The 17500-nt window shown below is 37.7% G+C and overlaps 1 protein-coding gene across 1 annotated transcript in view; it reads right to left on the reverse strand.

Annotated features, from left to right (window-relative positions):
• The window catches only part of LOC137984320 (dnaJ homolog subfamily C member 13-like), a 79084-nt gene that overhangs the window by 53645 nt on the left and 7939 nt on the right, over positions 1–17500 (reverse strand). The window contains exons 7-21 of the mRNA XM_068831474.1: positions 17355–17444; positions 17059–17112; positions 15909–15991; positions 15589–15648; positions 11523–11586; positions 11304–11399; positions 7882–7973; positions 5975–6060; positions 5784–5864; positions 5498–5574; positions 5316–5382; positions 2715–2820; positions 2193–2292; positions 1278–1385; positions 113–186 (exon numbers count right to left, since the gene is read on the reverse strand). Coding sequence (XP_068687575.1) covers positions 113–186; positions 1278–1385; positions 2193–2292; positions 2715–2820; positions 5316–5382; positions 5498–5574; positions 5784–5864; positions 5975–6060; positions 7882–7973; positions 11304–11399; positions 11523–11586; positions 15589–15648; positions 15909–15991; positions 17059–17112; positions 17355–17444 — 1238 coding nt within the window. The remainder of the gene's footprint in view (positions 1–112; positions 187–1277; positions 1386–2192; positions 2293–2714; positions 2821–5315; positions 5383–5497; positions 5575–5783; positions 5865–5974; positions 6061–7881; positions 7974–11303; positions 11400–11522; positions 11587–15588; positions 15649–15908; positions 15992–17058; positions 17113–17354; positions 17445–17500) is intronic.

Raw genomic sequence — 17500 nt, forward strand, 5'->3', positions numbered from 1 at the left:
GTTGTTTTTAAAGAAATGCAAGGAACCTACATGCCACTGGAAAGCTAATAAAATGTTCAAACACAAAACTGACCTTGTCTCACAGACTTCTCAATAAAGAAACAATGCTCACCTGTAAGGTGGACACAGTGCAAATGTCAAAAAGTCAAGGAGCGAACTAACAACAAGGGCTCCAGTGCTGCGATTCTGGAACATCAAAAAGAATAAAAAAGAAAAAAAAAAGATTTTAGGATGCTGAGTGAAGTAAGGATGCTATCAAATTATTAATTATTTTTACTTGAAGTAAAGGGTGAATTTACTGCTCAATCTAGTACATGTATCTTTCAAAACTCATTAATAATTCATAAGTGAAACAGCCCATCAGGCCACTGATTAGACGTCATGTGCATGAGCTTATAAAGCACTCCTCATTAAAATTCTTTATGTAAAGCATACTAATACTTGTTTTTCTTGGATGCTTACATGTATGTTCTTGTATTCACCGTAATGTCCAGTTTACAGCGCTAGAGCTGTTGCATATAGAATTATATTTTAATAACTTCAATGATATCAAATGAAACCATGTTGTCTCGCAGTGATGAGCGCAAATTTCTATTGCGTTGAGAAGCCTGAAAATTTTTCAGGATTTCAACGGGATTTGAACCCGCGACCTCCCGTGATAAGTAATCACTGCGAGACAACATGGTTTCATTTGATTTCATACCCGCAGTGCAATATATGATGTATTTCATATATATCTTTAACTTCAATGATGCACAGGTAATTTTGTTTGGTTCTCACCCATGATATATTAGAGGACAGACATATAGATGACATCATCTTTTAATTCTTTATTGTAAAAACAAATAGATTCCATGTTGACGATCACGCATCTATTCAGTAATAGATTCAAAGAAGACGTCAAAATCTGGTAAGAACAAAAAAGTGGCACACAATGCAAAAACCATGTGTTTCAATGATGTTCTTAACACACTTTTGTGGTTTGAAAAAAATTAATGGCAACAGGGAATCTATGTGCTAAACAAAATTCAAAAAGAACAATAATGTTACAGCATTAAGAAAAACCCAACTAGAAGAAGGCAACTGGTACTTGAGTTGTACACTTACAACAGCTGATGGAGTTGAATTTGAGACAGCTAAAGATGAATCTGTTTAGTGGTCAGAATGGGATTTATATAAAGTCGATCTCTATGGAAATTCAGCACAGATGTACAGGTACAGCTGTATGCAGTATGCCAACTTGCCTTCTTCCAAAGTGATGGAGATTGCTTACTTACAACATGCGTAGTGAAGATTTCTAGGAGGGTTCCAAGGAACTTTCTTGATGAAAGAAGTGAGGATTTGTTCATTTGCTCCTGCCTGAGGTCATAGTTATCATGCATTGGCTTAAAACAAAAAAGACAACAGCTTGGTAAAAAATTTTTTTCTTGTTATCTCTGAAAAGCCACTTAATTAAAGTCATCATTGATGTAGACCTCCAAAAATCCAAATCTCAATGATCAATGACTAACAGTTTTCAAAAAAGCCAAATAGCTGCTACTTTGGAGAATGCGCATCCCTTATTAAATACCTAGCATACTATTTTCTATTTTTCTTATTGTACAATGTATTTGTAACACCTAAATAAAAAAATTAGATAGAAGAGTTGAAGCCAAAACATTGCATGATCGAGAACATGCACATGTAATGTACATGTAGATAAAAGTTTACAGTGCAACGAGCCTTACCGTGGCCACCCGACAAACTTTCACATTTGACAACTACATGTAAATACGTCAACTCGACAACCCATGCAACGGTGTTCAAATAACAACCGTACGAACTTTGCAAGTAGGCGTGACTGTCCACAAATTTCGCACACCCTGATTGGCAGAGAATTTGTAAAAACTTTGTTAGGTGGCCACAGTAAGGCGTGTCGCACTGTAATGCATTGTAATAAAACACAGCTTTGAACGTCCTCTTCTTTTATTTTGCTTCTTCGTCCACGAACTAAATCCAACATGCACATGGTGATGTGCAGGGGGTCTGTATAAAATAGGGTTCCCAGGGAGTATATGTAAGGAACGAAACAAAACAATTTTGATATTTTACAGCAGTAGGATTTTGTACAGTAATGAATGAGGAAAACTGTTTTCTTTTTTAACCTCTTTAAAAGTTAACAAAGGATCCCCTGGCACAAAATAAATCATCACCTGCATGAGTGCACAGAGCATGTCAATAGCAGCATGAGTAACGCCATCATCATTTCGTTTCAGTGCTTTTACGACTTTGACACCAAGTTTGTCTCTGAATCTGAAAAAGAACACAAAGAAATAATGATTGATTAAACAGGGTAACCTCTATAAATACAATTCATACATGTATGTGTTATCTTAAGGCTGGTCTAAAATACAGGGCCCAGTTGTTCAATAGGTGGATAAGGCTATCACCAGATAAATCACTATCCACTGGATAGCACAGTTGGTTTCGCTTTGACTTATCCAGTGGATAGTGATTTATCCGGCGGATAGCCCTATCCATCGTTTGAACAACTGGGACCAGGACACTTGTCACCAAATCTTTACTAATGCTAAACATAATTAGGTCTTTTCTTAGACAAAGTTGATGTTAAAGTTGACAACAAAGGAAGAGGACACTTCATGTCACTCATGAAAAGCAGTGCGTGTCTCATTTCTATTAATGCATTCATTATGATAATCTTAATTGTTGTATACTTGGGGAGGGTTGTGAAGGCTTGAAATCCTGCTTTCGAGGCAACAAGTCTCCTGATGGCTTGAAACTGTCCCTCTAAATCTTCCGAGGTGATAGTTGTTTGATCACCTGTGAAGAAGAAAGGCATGTCAAAAAGAGCACAGCGTGATGAGGTCCCATTAAGGGGGGATGGGTGGGGAGAGGGGGCAGGAGGTCTTCGTATCCTGTATGCCATGAATTTTTTGGCCTTAGCATCCTGTATTACATTTATTCTAACTTGTGGTTTCTAAACACTATAATGACAGTTACGTATACTACTGATAACATCATTGTTTTCATAATGTTTGGGTACCACATGTAGATAATGTAAAACATTTTTTGTTGGGTGTTTGATTCTCAGGAGAGGCTGATATTGCCAGACATTTATTTGTGCATATTTGATGGCAACATACAATGTACAATTAATCGCATTTTGTAAAATTGATTTCACTTCTTGCGCGTTCTATATTGATCAATGAACATATTAATTGTTTTAAAAAATGACAATTTTAATGCTTGTATCATGTACAGCTGTATCTGGACAGTTAATTTTTCCCCTAAATATCCCATATCCCAATATTTTTTTACCTAAGTTTCCTGTATCTTGTTGATAACCCTCATAGGGCCTACACAATGTAAATGGTCGTTTTTAGCGGATCTCAGCATGCCAAAGGCATGCGCATGGAGCACCATGGGTAAGAAAATATGGTAAGCCATTGGTGTGAGAAAATTTGGTTTTGGTCGACCGTACGACCATCCACCCCACTACGTATGCCAATGTGAAACTCTGTGGTGCAACCCACGTTTTTTGGCAGGAACATCTTTGATATTGGACATCCATGTTATGGTAAATTGACACCTGTCAAAACAAGGCATCCGCTGACAATATCGCAGGCTCAAGTTTAAAGCTCATCAAAGTCTGCAGCTTTTTTTTAAGTTGCCCGCTGCCCAGGTACTGGTTTTCGATTTGATCACAGGCTCAAGCCAGGTTAACTTACTGCAATAATAAATAACACAGGAGCTCTGCTTTTAGACTTGGATAAATTTAAATCTATATATTATTTACGATGCACAAACCCTACAAGATGAAACAGTTCTCAACCACTCCAATCATTTCAGAATTAAATGAAAAATAGTCACCTCAAAGTTCTTCAGAATTCCAAAATCAATTGAAAGCTTTTCATCAGTATCACCCTTTATCAGTAAAATGAGGAGTGTTTTCATGTGATTTACAATGAACTTAAAATTAATGAGCTTGGGAACTGGTGCCTTAAAAGTTACCGAGAAGGGACCTGTTGCAATCTAGGCACCACAGGGTGGCATCCCTTTCAACCCCCAAGCTGGAACCACCCCGAAGCAGCCGCTAACTGGCACCATCACACTGGAACATGGTCTAGTGGAAAAACACTTACCTGGCCAGATACTTACCTCCATGACTGTAAGCAGCCTCAATTATTTTTCATCTACAATATTAATCTCCTTACCAAAGCCAAACATGTTTTACGATTCTTACCTCAAAATTTGGCTTTTTATCTGCTGGGTAAGGGCCGATTTACACGATACGATTTTGTCGCATGCGACAAGCTCACGACAGGCCTACGACAATGACTTTACGATTGTCGCAGCGTTTTAAAACATGTTTTAAAATGCTACGACATTTTTGCAGACGTACACAACAATCGTAAATCATGTCGTGGGCCTGTCGTAAGCTGTTGTCGCATGCAACAAAATCGTACCGTGTAAATCGGCCCTAAGACATGCAAAGTTATCAAAATCAGTAGTAATCTGGACCCATGACTATGAAGAGAGAGACATACTTTAGGTCTATCATCGATTTTATGTCACAAACTGCTTTGAATTGCAAAATTTCTTAGAAAACAGGAATGCAAAGCAGTTTGGGAAGAAAAATTGGAAACAGACCGTCCCATGCCTCTCACATCATGGTTGAGGGTCCAAATAACTGCTACACTATAGTTCTGCCTTGGAAGTTTACATGGCTTGCACAGCACAGAAAAAAACAAAATTCTAGTAACAATGGTTCACCACATATGTTTGCTTTGGATGGGGAGACTTATATTAGGGACAAAAATTATTTGAGTTTTGGTGCACTTAAAGAGTAGACACCTACAAATTATTATTTATTAATTTTATACAAAAATGACAATTTTTTTCAGATACATTTTGCAGTGCTATTTAGAAAACCTCTCAAGATGATTTCCCTCAAACTGAATCAGGATGTGAAGGGTACAGTGTATGTCAAAATTTCCACTCATAGCATTTTAAAGTACTACAGTGTGTAATATTAACAATACACTGTACGTAGATTTGGCCAAGCCTAAAAGCAGAGCTCCCAGGTTATTAATTTTATTCTTACAATAAGTTAACCTGCCTGCAACATGGTCAGGTGATACTGGTCACATTGGCATATATACATGGAGGAGTGGACATACGTATGGTCGTACGGTCACCAAAACCAAATTTTCTCGCACGGATGAGTTACCATATTTTCTTACCTATAGTACTCTGCGCGCTTGCCTTTGGAGCATGGAGCTCTACTACATGTATTAGAGTACAGTAACACAAACCTTCCATGGCCAGCAAAGCTGTGATTGCCCCAGTTATCAACTTCTCCTTGTTCTCAGCAAAAAGACCCTGGTATGTTTTAAAGTACACAGTTTTTTTAATAACCATTAATTTACTCAACTATTCCTAAACTACATGTACAGCTGTAAATAATGAGCATGTACCATTACGTTTGATAACTTACATCTTGTGTAACAGCATGCAGTAACCCATTGTAGGGAATATTGCAATTGAACCTTTCAACTGCTTCTGCAAAGGTAGCTGGACAAGAAGACAAATTTACACAGATTAATTTTTGCAAGACTCAATTCCAACAAACTGCAACATGCAATTACAGCTTCATACATGTATTCTTTTCATCAACCCTGTTCATAAAGCAATAACTCGTCAGGTTTTTTTCCAGTTCAGTTTAAACAAAAAAGACATTAATAATGAGAATCCGTTCACTGACAACAATGAGTATTATTTACCTGGTGGAACTGCAAGGAACCGGAGATGCTGACTTTCCACTTCCTCATCAACTGTTGAAATGACAGGAGCTAATCGAAAACCTGTTAAATACATTTTCACAAAAATCAGCTTTAATAAATTATTATTAATTTATGATTATCCTTGACCACTGTGATAATTGCTTCATGTGCTGCCCAGAAATCACACAAACCTCTTTTGGTGGGCTTCATTTTGACACACACATCTCTGTTACCACTGGCACGGACGCCATCAAGTAAACTCGCCAGTAATGAATCTCTGAAAAATAGTCACAAAAAAGATATTATTAGTTGGACATTAAGAAGAGGGAACCTTCACTCAGACAAAACAAAGTTCAGAGGTGGAGATAATGTTTTTACAAATTTTCATTAATTTGATATCTTTCAAGGACAGCATTTGTACCAGGGAAAGATAAAACTTAATGTAGAATTGCTTACTATCCATTTCACATTTTGCTAGGCACTGCCACCAACCACTTACATGTATGTCCAGAAATAACACCTAATTAGATAAATGCGCATGAAGTGCCCCTTTAAGTCTAAAGCCGTCTTAACATTAGGCCTCAATTATGATTGAACTATAATCTAATTACATAATAATAAAATGGGATTAATAAATTATAATTGGATTATAATTACTGCAAACAACCTCAAGGCAGTTGTTTGAAGTAATCACAGCGCATAATTGAACAGAATGGAGACCATGTGGTGGTATGAGCAGACGAAACTTCTAATATTATTGCTTTATGGAGCAAAGATTTGGATTGGTCTTCTTCTATTCTTGGAAGCTATCCTTGGTTCTCTTCTCGACCTCAAGCATGGTGATATGTGGCAGCCATGTGATACGCCGCCATTTGGTCTAACACTGCAAGGTTACCCTGCCTATTGTATTTGAATTTTCACAGATGTGAACAGAACCATAATTGAATAAAATTGAATGGATCGAGTATGATAGCCTAAAATATTATACTTCAGTTGATCATAATCAACATTGACGATGAACACAGCTTAAGTCCTTCCTGCCTACACACATTTTCAACAATTAAGGTGAGGGTAAAATATGCAGCTGTTTATCCTCAGCCTTAAGTCCACATTCTGTGATCCAATGATCATAGCATTGTTGTCCACAGCTAAAACTGTTGTTAATGGCATTAATTCCACTCAAACCAGTACACAGATGCTTTACAAGTTTCTTTAATTATCAAATTATGTTATTAGCACAATGGGATGTGTTACCAAGTCATACAATAATCAGGTATGCCATTGCAAGCATTCTTTAATACATATTTTCCCAGTATTTTGTTGTGTACTAGTCTTCTGTGGTTTAGTGGTCACTGCGATTGCCTATGAATGAGGAGATACCGAGTTCGAATCCTACTAGGGCTGCTTTCTTTGTAAAGTATCTTTGAAAGGCAAAGAAATCTCACGCAAGCACAGGCAAAGTGCGACCCTCCCTCCCCCCACCCTCCAAAAAAAAGAGTCAGAGCCAAATCTGATACTGTAACTGTATTATTAAATACTGTTCTAGCACCAAAAAACAAATTAAAGCATTGTTGGAATTTGAAATCAAATGAATACTGCATTTTGTGAAAGGTACAATAAAGACAACATGTATGAAAGTTGGTCTGATAAAAGCTTGATCCAATTAATATTGTTGCCTTCCATAACAAAGTCCAGGAGGCTTAGCCCAACACGGCCCACTAAAGTACTGTCAGTAAAAGTTCCTGCTTACAAGCCAGAAGGCCCATCAGGCCAGCGCTTATCTCCGGTTTCCACAGCATGAAGCGACTAGGAGTATTTCTACTCCCCTTGGATGGGATGCTAGGCCATCGCAGGGCTACCCCCAGCATTAAATTCCCAGCACCCATTTATACACCTGGGCCACCGTGAGAGTGAAGTGTCTTGCCCAAGAACACAACACAATGTCCCCGGCCAGGACCTGAATCTGGACCACTCGATCCGGGGTCGAACACTCTAACCATGAGGCCACTGCACCTCCCACTAAAGTAGAGCCAAAATTGATCAGTTTCAGAGTTGCCCATTAGCCCTGTGTACCACAGTCAACTACCGATGGACAAACCTGTCTGTTGACATGAATTTCTTTGTTGCTCCTTTTATAAACTCAACTGCAAACATCTGAGGGTTATCAGTGAAGCGAATAATAGCAAAGATCTGCCATTAGAAAAAAAAAATTAAAAATTTAGAGTTATTTACACATACCTCGGTCATGCTATATGTTATTCCCTGTAAACTTAAAGGGGACAGTTTCTGAGTGAGTAGCTGGTTCAAATGTTAAATACCCTCTGTTAAAGTGCCCCTGTGATCAAAAAAACCACTTCCTTTTTTCCTACAGATTTTGAAAGTGTGTTTGCTTAACACCTGACTGGCAAAATTTTGAGCTTTGATTTTTATCCAAAGGCCGTTTACTTTGAGTGTAAGGTTTGGATTTCACGGTCCGCCATTACTCACGTCCAAAACTGACCGATTGGACCTCAGACGGTTGGATCCAGGGAAAAGTGACGTTAGAGGCTCACTAGCTTAAAATTTCAGCGTGTGAACGCAGCTTATTATATATGCAAAGCGTGAGCTTAAAAGTCTGAAAGCCCAAAACCCCCGTGCTGCATATTAATTTTGCGGCGTACACACGTATTGCATTCTTAAACTAGTGAGCCTTTGACGTCATTTTCTCCTCGATCCAGCTCTCTCAATCTTGAACATAATGTTAGTAATGGCGGACCATTAAATAGAAAAATTACAGGTAAAATAAAGAGGTGTCTTTTTGAAATCAAGGCTTAAAACGTGGGTCACGTAGTGTTTTGTTAACATAGTTTTGAAATCCAAAGAAAAATATGAATTGATTTTTTGGTCACAGGGGCACTTTAAAAGACAAGATTTTTCTTCCAAATTTGTAAGGTGCATTATTATAATTACATGTACTATTTTAAATTGATTTTTTGTGGAAGGAAAAGTTTTGTTTTTCAAAGCATGCGATGGCGAGACCATTGTGAAATGATTATGTCGTAGCATCAAAAATTGATGATGCCACTAACTGTACAAATGACTGTAATAAATCACAAATTTAAGAATGCATGTATCTCCACAAATATTGGAGGTAATGATATTCAAACTTGGCACCAGTAATTAATGTACATCAGATAAGGCACGAAGTGACACCCATTAGGATGTTGCCAAGGCAAGACTCTCGTTTCCAGTCCCTCTTTGCAATGAACAAATAATGATAAGTACAGGCAATTAAATGGTCAGACTGCTGCCCATAATGCTTTACATCTCTGTATAAGCTTACTGAGAGTGAACATGTCTTATTATGACAATAAATGACAAAATCAATCATGCGTTAAATAGACCCAGCAGAGAGCGCAGAGACGCAGATTACCGCTGCCAATCTTCATTATTTTGAAAGGTCTTTCAAGTGAGCAAGATATTTTTTACTTCACAGGCACTTGAAACAACATCAATCTTGGACAAAACTCTTAAGAAAATTACCCTTCCAAGCACTTTCAGTTGTAAGCAAACCATATATGACTCCCCTCACCCATCTCAATGTTGTCTTCTGGAGGTCACGAACAGTTTCCAAGAAATCAACACTGGATAGGGGGAGGAGAAGTACAGTGTACCTGTTGTGGAATTTACAAGGGAGAAACAGTGAACAAGTGCCTTTTGTTGGTTTTTGTACAGTTTTGTTAACAAGTTTTGTCCATGATTGAAGAAACTTGTCCTCCTTACAAATTTGAAACAGGTGCCGATAATATATTTATTGATTTTTTTTGGAAGCAAAAGTTTTTTTTTTAAGCACATGCCGGCAAGAGGCCTTTGCGAAATGATTGTGTTAGGAATTTCATGCAAAGAGAACGATGAGCCAAAACTGTGAATTCATTGTTTACTACAAAAGAGCACTTAAAACGGAGTTATTTTGAAGTAACACAGTGGTTCCATCAACACAAGCCTAATATCGTCATAAATGCTGAGGTTTGGGTGAGACCCTTGATGTGATGCTAAAGCAGTGAACAAAGAAACACAGCTGAAACACAAGATGATTGGTGCAACTTGACCACCAGTAGGGTTTGAGCCAGGCCGCACCATTGCGCCAATCCCGCACTGATATTGAAATTGTCCCTTTAAAAAACGGTCAAGGGGACAATTTGTCCCCTTCAAAATCTGGGGGAAAACTCAGAAGGAAGCACACAAGAAGAGATACAGTTTAGTACAAAAATTACAAGGTGAAACACAGAACGTGGGAGGAATTTTATCGTGCGTTTTATGTTCATTTTAACGTCACTTTTCAGTCACTCTACTGATGTTTAACCAAGCGTGATGCCACATGCATCTGGGAATTAAAATAACACGATGAAAATGTACTTGTACAATAGATAGCTTTTTCGCCTAAAATTGAAGCCAGATTGATCAGAGAAAAAAATACAGAAGAACAGTGTTTTAATGAGGAAGACACAGTTGAAGCTCAAACGAAACCACGATCTTTCCAGAAAACTTGGTTGCGAGATCACACGTAGTTGAGCTATGAAAAGGAGGCGATGTTCTGCTATTTTTGTCGGAAATCTAAGAAAACAAACGTCTTTGCATCGGAAAAAGGTGTACAAATTTTAGAACCTCAACTCTCCTAAGACACAACGACTGTAAAGAACATGTGGATGCTGTTAATTAGGAAACTATGGGGGATACACTCAGCAACACCATCACAGCGTCGTGTTTTTAGAGAACAATGGTCAATCGCAAGCCATTGACACCATTTTCTTAATTTTCTTGTTTGTATTAATTTTTCAATTACAAGTACAAATTGACAGTAATCAAAGCCACATTCCGTATGCAAATTTTCGACTTGTCGGCAGTCACGCAATTTATTCTTTTGTTCCGCAAACAATACTGCAAAAGCAAAATTATGGTTATAAATAACAAAGGCACAAACGCATATACGATACGCAATTTTAGACGCGTCAAAAAAAAACGCGTATACGCGTATCGCGTGCGTTTATTTTGCGTCTGCGTTGTTTGCTTATCTCCGAGCGGCACTGTAACAGGTAATAAAATATGTTTTTGTTGTCGTGCCTTTTTCTTTGTTTGAACCTGACAAAATAGAAAAAAATTGACGTCCCCCTAAAAATGAAAATGTCCCCCCCAATTTTAGCAAAGGGTACAAACTGTCCCCCAGTGATCAAATCCTAGCTCAAACCCTGCACCAGTTTATACCGCGATAATTGCAGTGCCAATTGTGCATGTAAGGCATCATGCTGGCATCATGCTGGCTCATTCAGTATCTAATGACTGTATGTGACTATATCACAGATGTTAATATGCTAATGTGTATCATATTATGCATGTTTTACTCATATATTTCGGTAAAAAAGAGTGCACAATGTATACTTGATTAATAAAGAGTTTTTATGATGCAAAAGCTTTGTGACAGCTTACTGTGCGAAATTAATCAAAGTGTAAAAGTGCATATGACAGTAAGTCAATTACACTCACATCACTAAGTGGAAAACAGCTGACAATTATGTAAGTTGCAGGATCTCTCTCTATTATACATGTCTCTGATAAACACAATGTGCGAACGACAGGACCCTGGAAAAACAAAACAAAAATATCACAAGAGTGTTGATCAGCACACTTCTTAGAAAATTTCAATGAAGATCTGACTTTTTTAATGACACAAACCACTTATCTTTAAAAAAATGTACAACTTACGGGTTGTCTTGGTGATAATTTCTGGACCTTAAACTCTGCTAATGACGTGATATGTTCATCTTCACTGAAAGGGAAGCAAAGTCTTTTCATAACCTTGACAAGACGGGTTACATGTAGCTTTAGCTTTAGTAGCTTTATTTGATTTACCACGAAATACAAATAACGATAAAACAAAACAGTGAACATTGGTGACAATTTGGCAATAACCCACTGTACGACCTTCGGATATATGATATGATATGATACGATATGGTGTTTTAGAGAGAGACAATGATATTAACCTCTTATACAATGTAGTTCTCTAACTTACAGTCCTTTAACTACTACACCAGGAGCTCCATGCCTTGTTGCAAATAGTGTGTGGGTTCTTTTAAAGTTCCACAAGGTTATGAAAGTGAAGGGTTGTGAGATGGGGCATATGGTTTATTGTCCTAATCCAAGAAGACAAAGAGAGTATACTCGACATACATGTAGGATTACGTGACTCCCACTGCGGATGTCCAGAATACTCAACACGAGAGAGTGTCCCAAAGTGCTGTCCGAAATTTGTTCCTATAGGGGCATGCATGCAATGAGATTGTTTCGTATACCCTAAAGGACAACTAGCGTGACAAGTTCTGCCATTTTTGGATGATAGAAAGGTTAATCTCACTTGAAAAGAAAGGTGAAACACGACCCGACGCCATGAATGTTTTTGACTTCACAAAGGCAAAATTTAGTGTTCAGCAACGAAAATCTACAACATTATTTTGTCTGGCAAGCAAGTAAAAACATGAGGTATGAGAAAATTATAGGTGAAATCAAGTGATTCAAGACATTATTATGCATGTTTTCTTCCCGGGGGGGGGGGGGGAACTCCCATATGAAACAGATGGGGATGCTCGTGGGAAATTTTGAATTTAACCCCTAAAGGAGACCAATCTAGGCGTGGCTTAAGCAAATTTTGACCCCTAAAAGAGACCGTTTAAAAACACAAAAATACGACACGCAATGAGTTTTAATGATAAAAGGCATAATCATCGAATGCTTTTATCTAAAAAGAAAATTTAAAAGGAAATTTGACTTCTGTTTCTCTTCGCGTAATTCTGTGTTACTTCGTGGAACCCTAAACGAGACCTTGGTGGCATAAAATATTGGCGCTTTGCCCAGAACACCCTAAGCGAGACCAAAATCCAAAATTTACACCCCTAAGCGAGACGATGAGCATCCCCGTCTGTTTCATATGGGAGTCCCCTCGCCCGGGGTTTCCTTCTGCCTAAAAGAATTGCGTGTCATTGGCGCACATGAACTTGTGTAATGCGTGTTTACAGTCTTTCTTTATTTAGATAAATCAAATTGTATTTAGGCCCTGCTTTCACCTCAATAAAGATAGCTCAAACAATGGCAAATTTTTTATTGTATATCTCCTGAAAATATTATCGTAATAGCGTCAATAGAATGAAAGATATAGTTCATTCTTTAAGAGTGGTTTGTCTGGTGTCTTATGTTGCAAAAAAATGCAGCAGTTAAGGGGTCTACTGACGGTAGAAAAGTCAGCAGTGAAAGAGTTAAAGACCCTGAGTGTTGGTCTGGCAGGAGTTTTTGATCACGCAACCTCCCCGCACAGTAGTCCAATGCTCAACCAACTGAGCCTGAGCTGGTTGACAGTTAAAAAAGTTCCGAACAATAATAGAACTTTATTTTCACATGATAATGTTTTAAAGCTGAATAGCTTGTGGGGTTGTGCACAAATGAAATCAAATCAAATTATTACTACATATCAAATCATATTCGTTTTTGCTGAGAGGGGAAAATCAGAGTACCCGGAGAAAAACCTCTCAAAGCAGAGTAGAGAAGCAACAAACTCAACTCACATATGACGCCGAATCTGGGAATTGAACCCGGGCTACATTGGTGGAAGGCGAGTACTCTCACCATCCCAACAAGCTTCACCAATGAAGTACAATCTTGAGACTTGTAGGAATTGGGGCATTTTGTAATTTTGTAAATTACATGTAAGGTTCACATGAAAATCACAACATTTATTGTCTTAGCAGTATGGTAGGACAATTGCCACTTGCCACTTGTCTTAACTCCCATGAGCGTGAATGGTGTTAGAACAAGAGAACATAACAGGGATTTTTCCAAATACTTCTGAATCATCTTGATCATTAAAAATACATGTCTTCATCCATTTGCAAGGGTTAATCGTAACTATTACAAAATTCTTGAATCTCATTGGTTTTTTGCGTACCTACATTCATTTGTTGCATAATTGAGGTGCGATCACTTAGGTGTCCAATTAGAGGTATCCAAATTTTGACCAACTCCAAATTGGATACCTGTAATTGGACACCTACACCATTTGAGAGTTTATCACATGTACTTGGATAGGGTTTTTCTTGCTGATGCCCAACTGTTTGCAAAACAGATTGAATATAATTAATTTCTAATTTTTTCACACAAAAAGGTATTCAAAGACTTTGTAATAGTTATGATTAAGATTATTAGTAACTTAACCACGTGTTGTACCATTCAGGGAGTAACAAATTGAGCTTGTCATTTACAATCAGCTTGCACAATTACTCCCTGAATTGTACTCCACTCAGTCCAATTACTATTACTCACAATACATTTAACACCATTAGACAACCAGTGGCTCAGTAGCTTGAGCTTTGGACTACTGTGCGGGAGGTCCCATTGTACAATCCCTCCCGTTAATCAACACTGTGCGACATTAAAGAACCCACACACTGTTCATGAAGAGTAGAGGGGAGACACCAGGTGTTGGTAGTCTATTGCTAAGAGAAGTAAAGCCAGCAGAGAATAATAAAATTCTTGTCAACCGCCATGAGACATAGAGCATAATTATTACAAGGGGGTGAGAAGATAATTTATGAATTTTATGTTTGAGTGGCAAGAACAACTATATCTCAAATATCACTATTTTCAAATAATTATCACTATTTTCAAATATCTCAAATATCACTATTTCACTGCGCTCATTATCTTGCCAAGGGAACACAAAATTACTATCTTCGCGCTAAGGTGTAATTTCATTTTTGTTATATGGATAATAAATAAATAAGCCACACCTGTGGATAAGCCGCACCCCCAATTTCGAAGCTCGAATTTTGAAAAAAAAAAAAAGAGACAACCTTTGAAGTTCCAATGAAGTTCTCTTAGTAAACAAACAAGGACAAACAAGCATGGTCTCAAAAAACTGGTGCTTGTTATGAGCTTTCACATCCCCATTAACCCTTTGACCCCAGGTACTTGTGTTTTACTCTAACGCCAGACGATTTTACTCGTCAAAGGGGAAGCCCCGGGAGTCAATGGGTTAAGTCTTTAGATAGCAAAATTTCAGTTGTCATACCTTTATCATGGGAGTTTACTAATTTAAAAAAACTTTTAAAAGAAAATTAATTTCTTGAGAAAACTCTTGGATAACAAGAATCACAAATGAACACTTCAAGGTACAACCATCGGATCGATCTTTAAGGAGCCACCACTCATGAAAAAGGCAATGATCAACAACAACGTGCTTTCAGTTTGTTATATGTTTCATTCATTAACATCTTGAGAAGTTTTTATGAATATTAATTAGGCCATAGGAAAGTACAACCTTGGATATTTCAGGGGATAAGCCGCACCCCGATTTTTGATTTGAACTTTGCAAAAAAAGCTGTGGCTTATACATGGACTTTTATGGTGCATGGTAGAGATTGAAGAGCAGGCTTTAATACAAATACTGGGTAGTAATACAAACCAGAAAAGGTGGGAATCCCGACGTCATATTGCTCAACATGACCACTTGATAATATTTAATAATAATAATATTTAATACTTCTTAGGCGCAAATTAACATGTGAATATGATCAATATGCCACTCAGTTCCCAGATAGATGTAGTGGTCATACGTGTATTCATTTGATTCTACGAGTGTTTGAGCTCCCGGTTAAACCCTCCAGTCCATACATATAATAATATGTGATATGTGCGGTATTCATTACTGTCACCATTAACTTTAGATCTTTGATAACCAAAATCTAACTTCTACAGGACCTGGTATGCAAGATCAACTCACCTAAATTTTCCAAATTTATGCTTAAGAAATTGATCATGTGTGATTGGTTTATTCCTTTGCCTATCAAAACAAGAGAGCATTCAAGTGATACTTCATGTATAATACCCAGAACCTACCCTTCTTTTTGCAAAATCATAATGATCACTCTAAATCATGCTTAAATTTAGTCATGCAAAAGTGCTCCACTAAAAGGGAAAACTGTTTGTCAAATCAAATCAAGCAGACTAACAAAAAAACAAAAATTGCTTAAGCTCGCCCTATACACAGGATGCCCAAGATTACAGATTGCATTCTCCTAATGTTGAACACAATTGTTATACCTTATTGTGATGCCAACATGTGCCATTGCATATTCACTCATCTTCTTTATGAGTTCATCTCTTTGTTCCAATGCAAAAAGGTGCTGAAATTGTGACCACAGGGTACATTTTAACTTGTGTGCTGGTAAAGTGTACATAGTGAATTCAAAGTCCGTACTTTAAAAATCCTTTTGCTAAGCACTGACCTAGGGGCAATTTTCCCTTTTCAGACCTACACGTAATGAGAAAGCTTGACAATGTGATATTCACCAAAATTGAGCATGAAACCTACATCTGTAATAATTATGCATATTTCTGGAAGGAAGTATGAATGCAGGGTTTTCAATAGGAATTTTAGTAGGAGGCAAAACCTGAGGAGTATGCGGAAAATGGACAACGCGCACCGAAGGCGCGCTTTCCGAGAACTTAAGGCATGAGCTCGTAGAGGCGTCCGGGGAAATCCTCCCCCCCAGAAAATTTTGAAATTTGGGCTCTTAGAATGCATTTCCTGCAGTCTGGAGCACAAAGTAGGGCATTTTAACACAGCACTAATATTACTAAATTTTGGCTTTTTTATTCAGAGAGGGAACATGAATACTCTAAATTTTTGAAATTCAGTCAGTGACGGCAAGACATATTTTGGGTTTTGAAAAGACACTAAAACAACGTGACATAGCCCCCTTCAAGGCTCCTTTGCATTCTGTACAGCTGCGTACAATGTATTTCATTGGTCGTGACCAAAAAGACCTTTTGCGAATGTCGTCTTGTCACGCTTTTATTTAATGTAGTTGGCCTACACCAATTACTGGACTGCTGGACTGCTGCCTCAAAAACGTGTGTGCTCGATCTTGATATGGACAGGGAAACAAAAATCACAGCCAAAATTACTCAGAATTCAGGTCTCTCTTGTTTTTCATGAACAAAACTTTCCCGATCCAAGGTTTTTGTTCTGTGCAAGTGTTTCTCATGTTATTAGTAAAATTCGGGGTTATTTCTCAGGAAAAGTAGGCAGCAAGTTCACGTGCAATAGCTGGCAAATTTCGTTGGCCGGCGGCTCTTATTGAAAACCCTGTGAATGTAGTAAGAACATACAAGTACAATGTACTGTGGACGTACATCCGGCAAGGAATGAAATTACACAGCGTACATGACAAAATCAATCAAGACTTACCAGTCGACTGAAGCCACCATAAACAACTGCAATTCCCCCGGGATAGTCCGACACCTTAAAAAAACACAAATTGGCACAATTTTTGACGAGAAGGAGTAAAATGATAACGACCATTTCAGGGGCTTTCACGGCTAGCATATGAAACCAATAAACATTAACAAATTAACAAAAGAAAAATAGTGAAAGGCAGAACAGAGACAAATGAAGTGAACTGTATTACATGTACATGTAACAGAGATCCACTTAATTTCATTCTCTTAGTTTAATGTCATTCTATAAAATTACAGTAAATTCACCTGTACAACTCCCTCAATCTCTTTGTAGTCATACGAACACAGCTTTTCACTTGTTGTCGGATCAATTTGGTCCAATGAGCAAGGAGTAACCTTTTAATGATAATAATAATAATAATAATAATAATCATCATCATCATCATCATCAT

Source organism: Montipora foliosa, chromosome 14 (assembly GCF_036669935.1).
Source record: "Montipora foliosa isolate CH-2021 chromosome 14, ASM3666993v2, whole genome shotgun sequence".
Taxonomy (NCBI): domain Eukaryota; kingdom Metazoa; phylum Cnidaria; class Anthozoa; order Scleractinia; family Acroporidae; genus Montipora; species Montipora foliosa.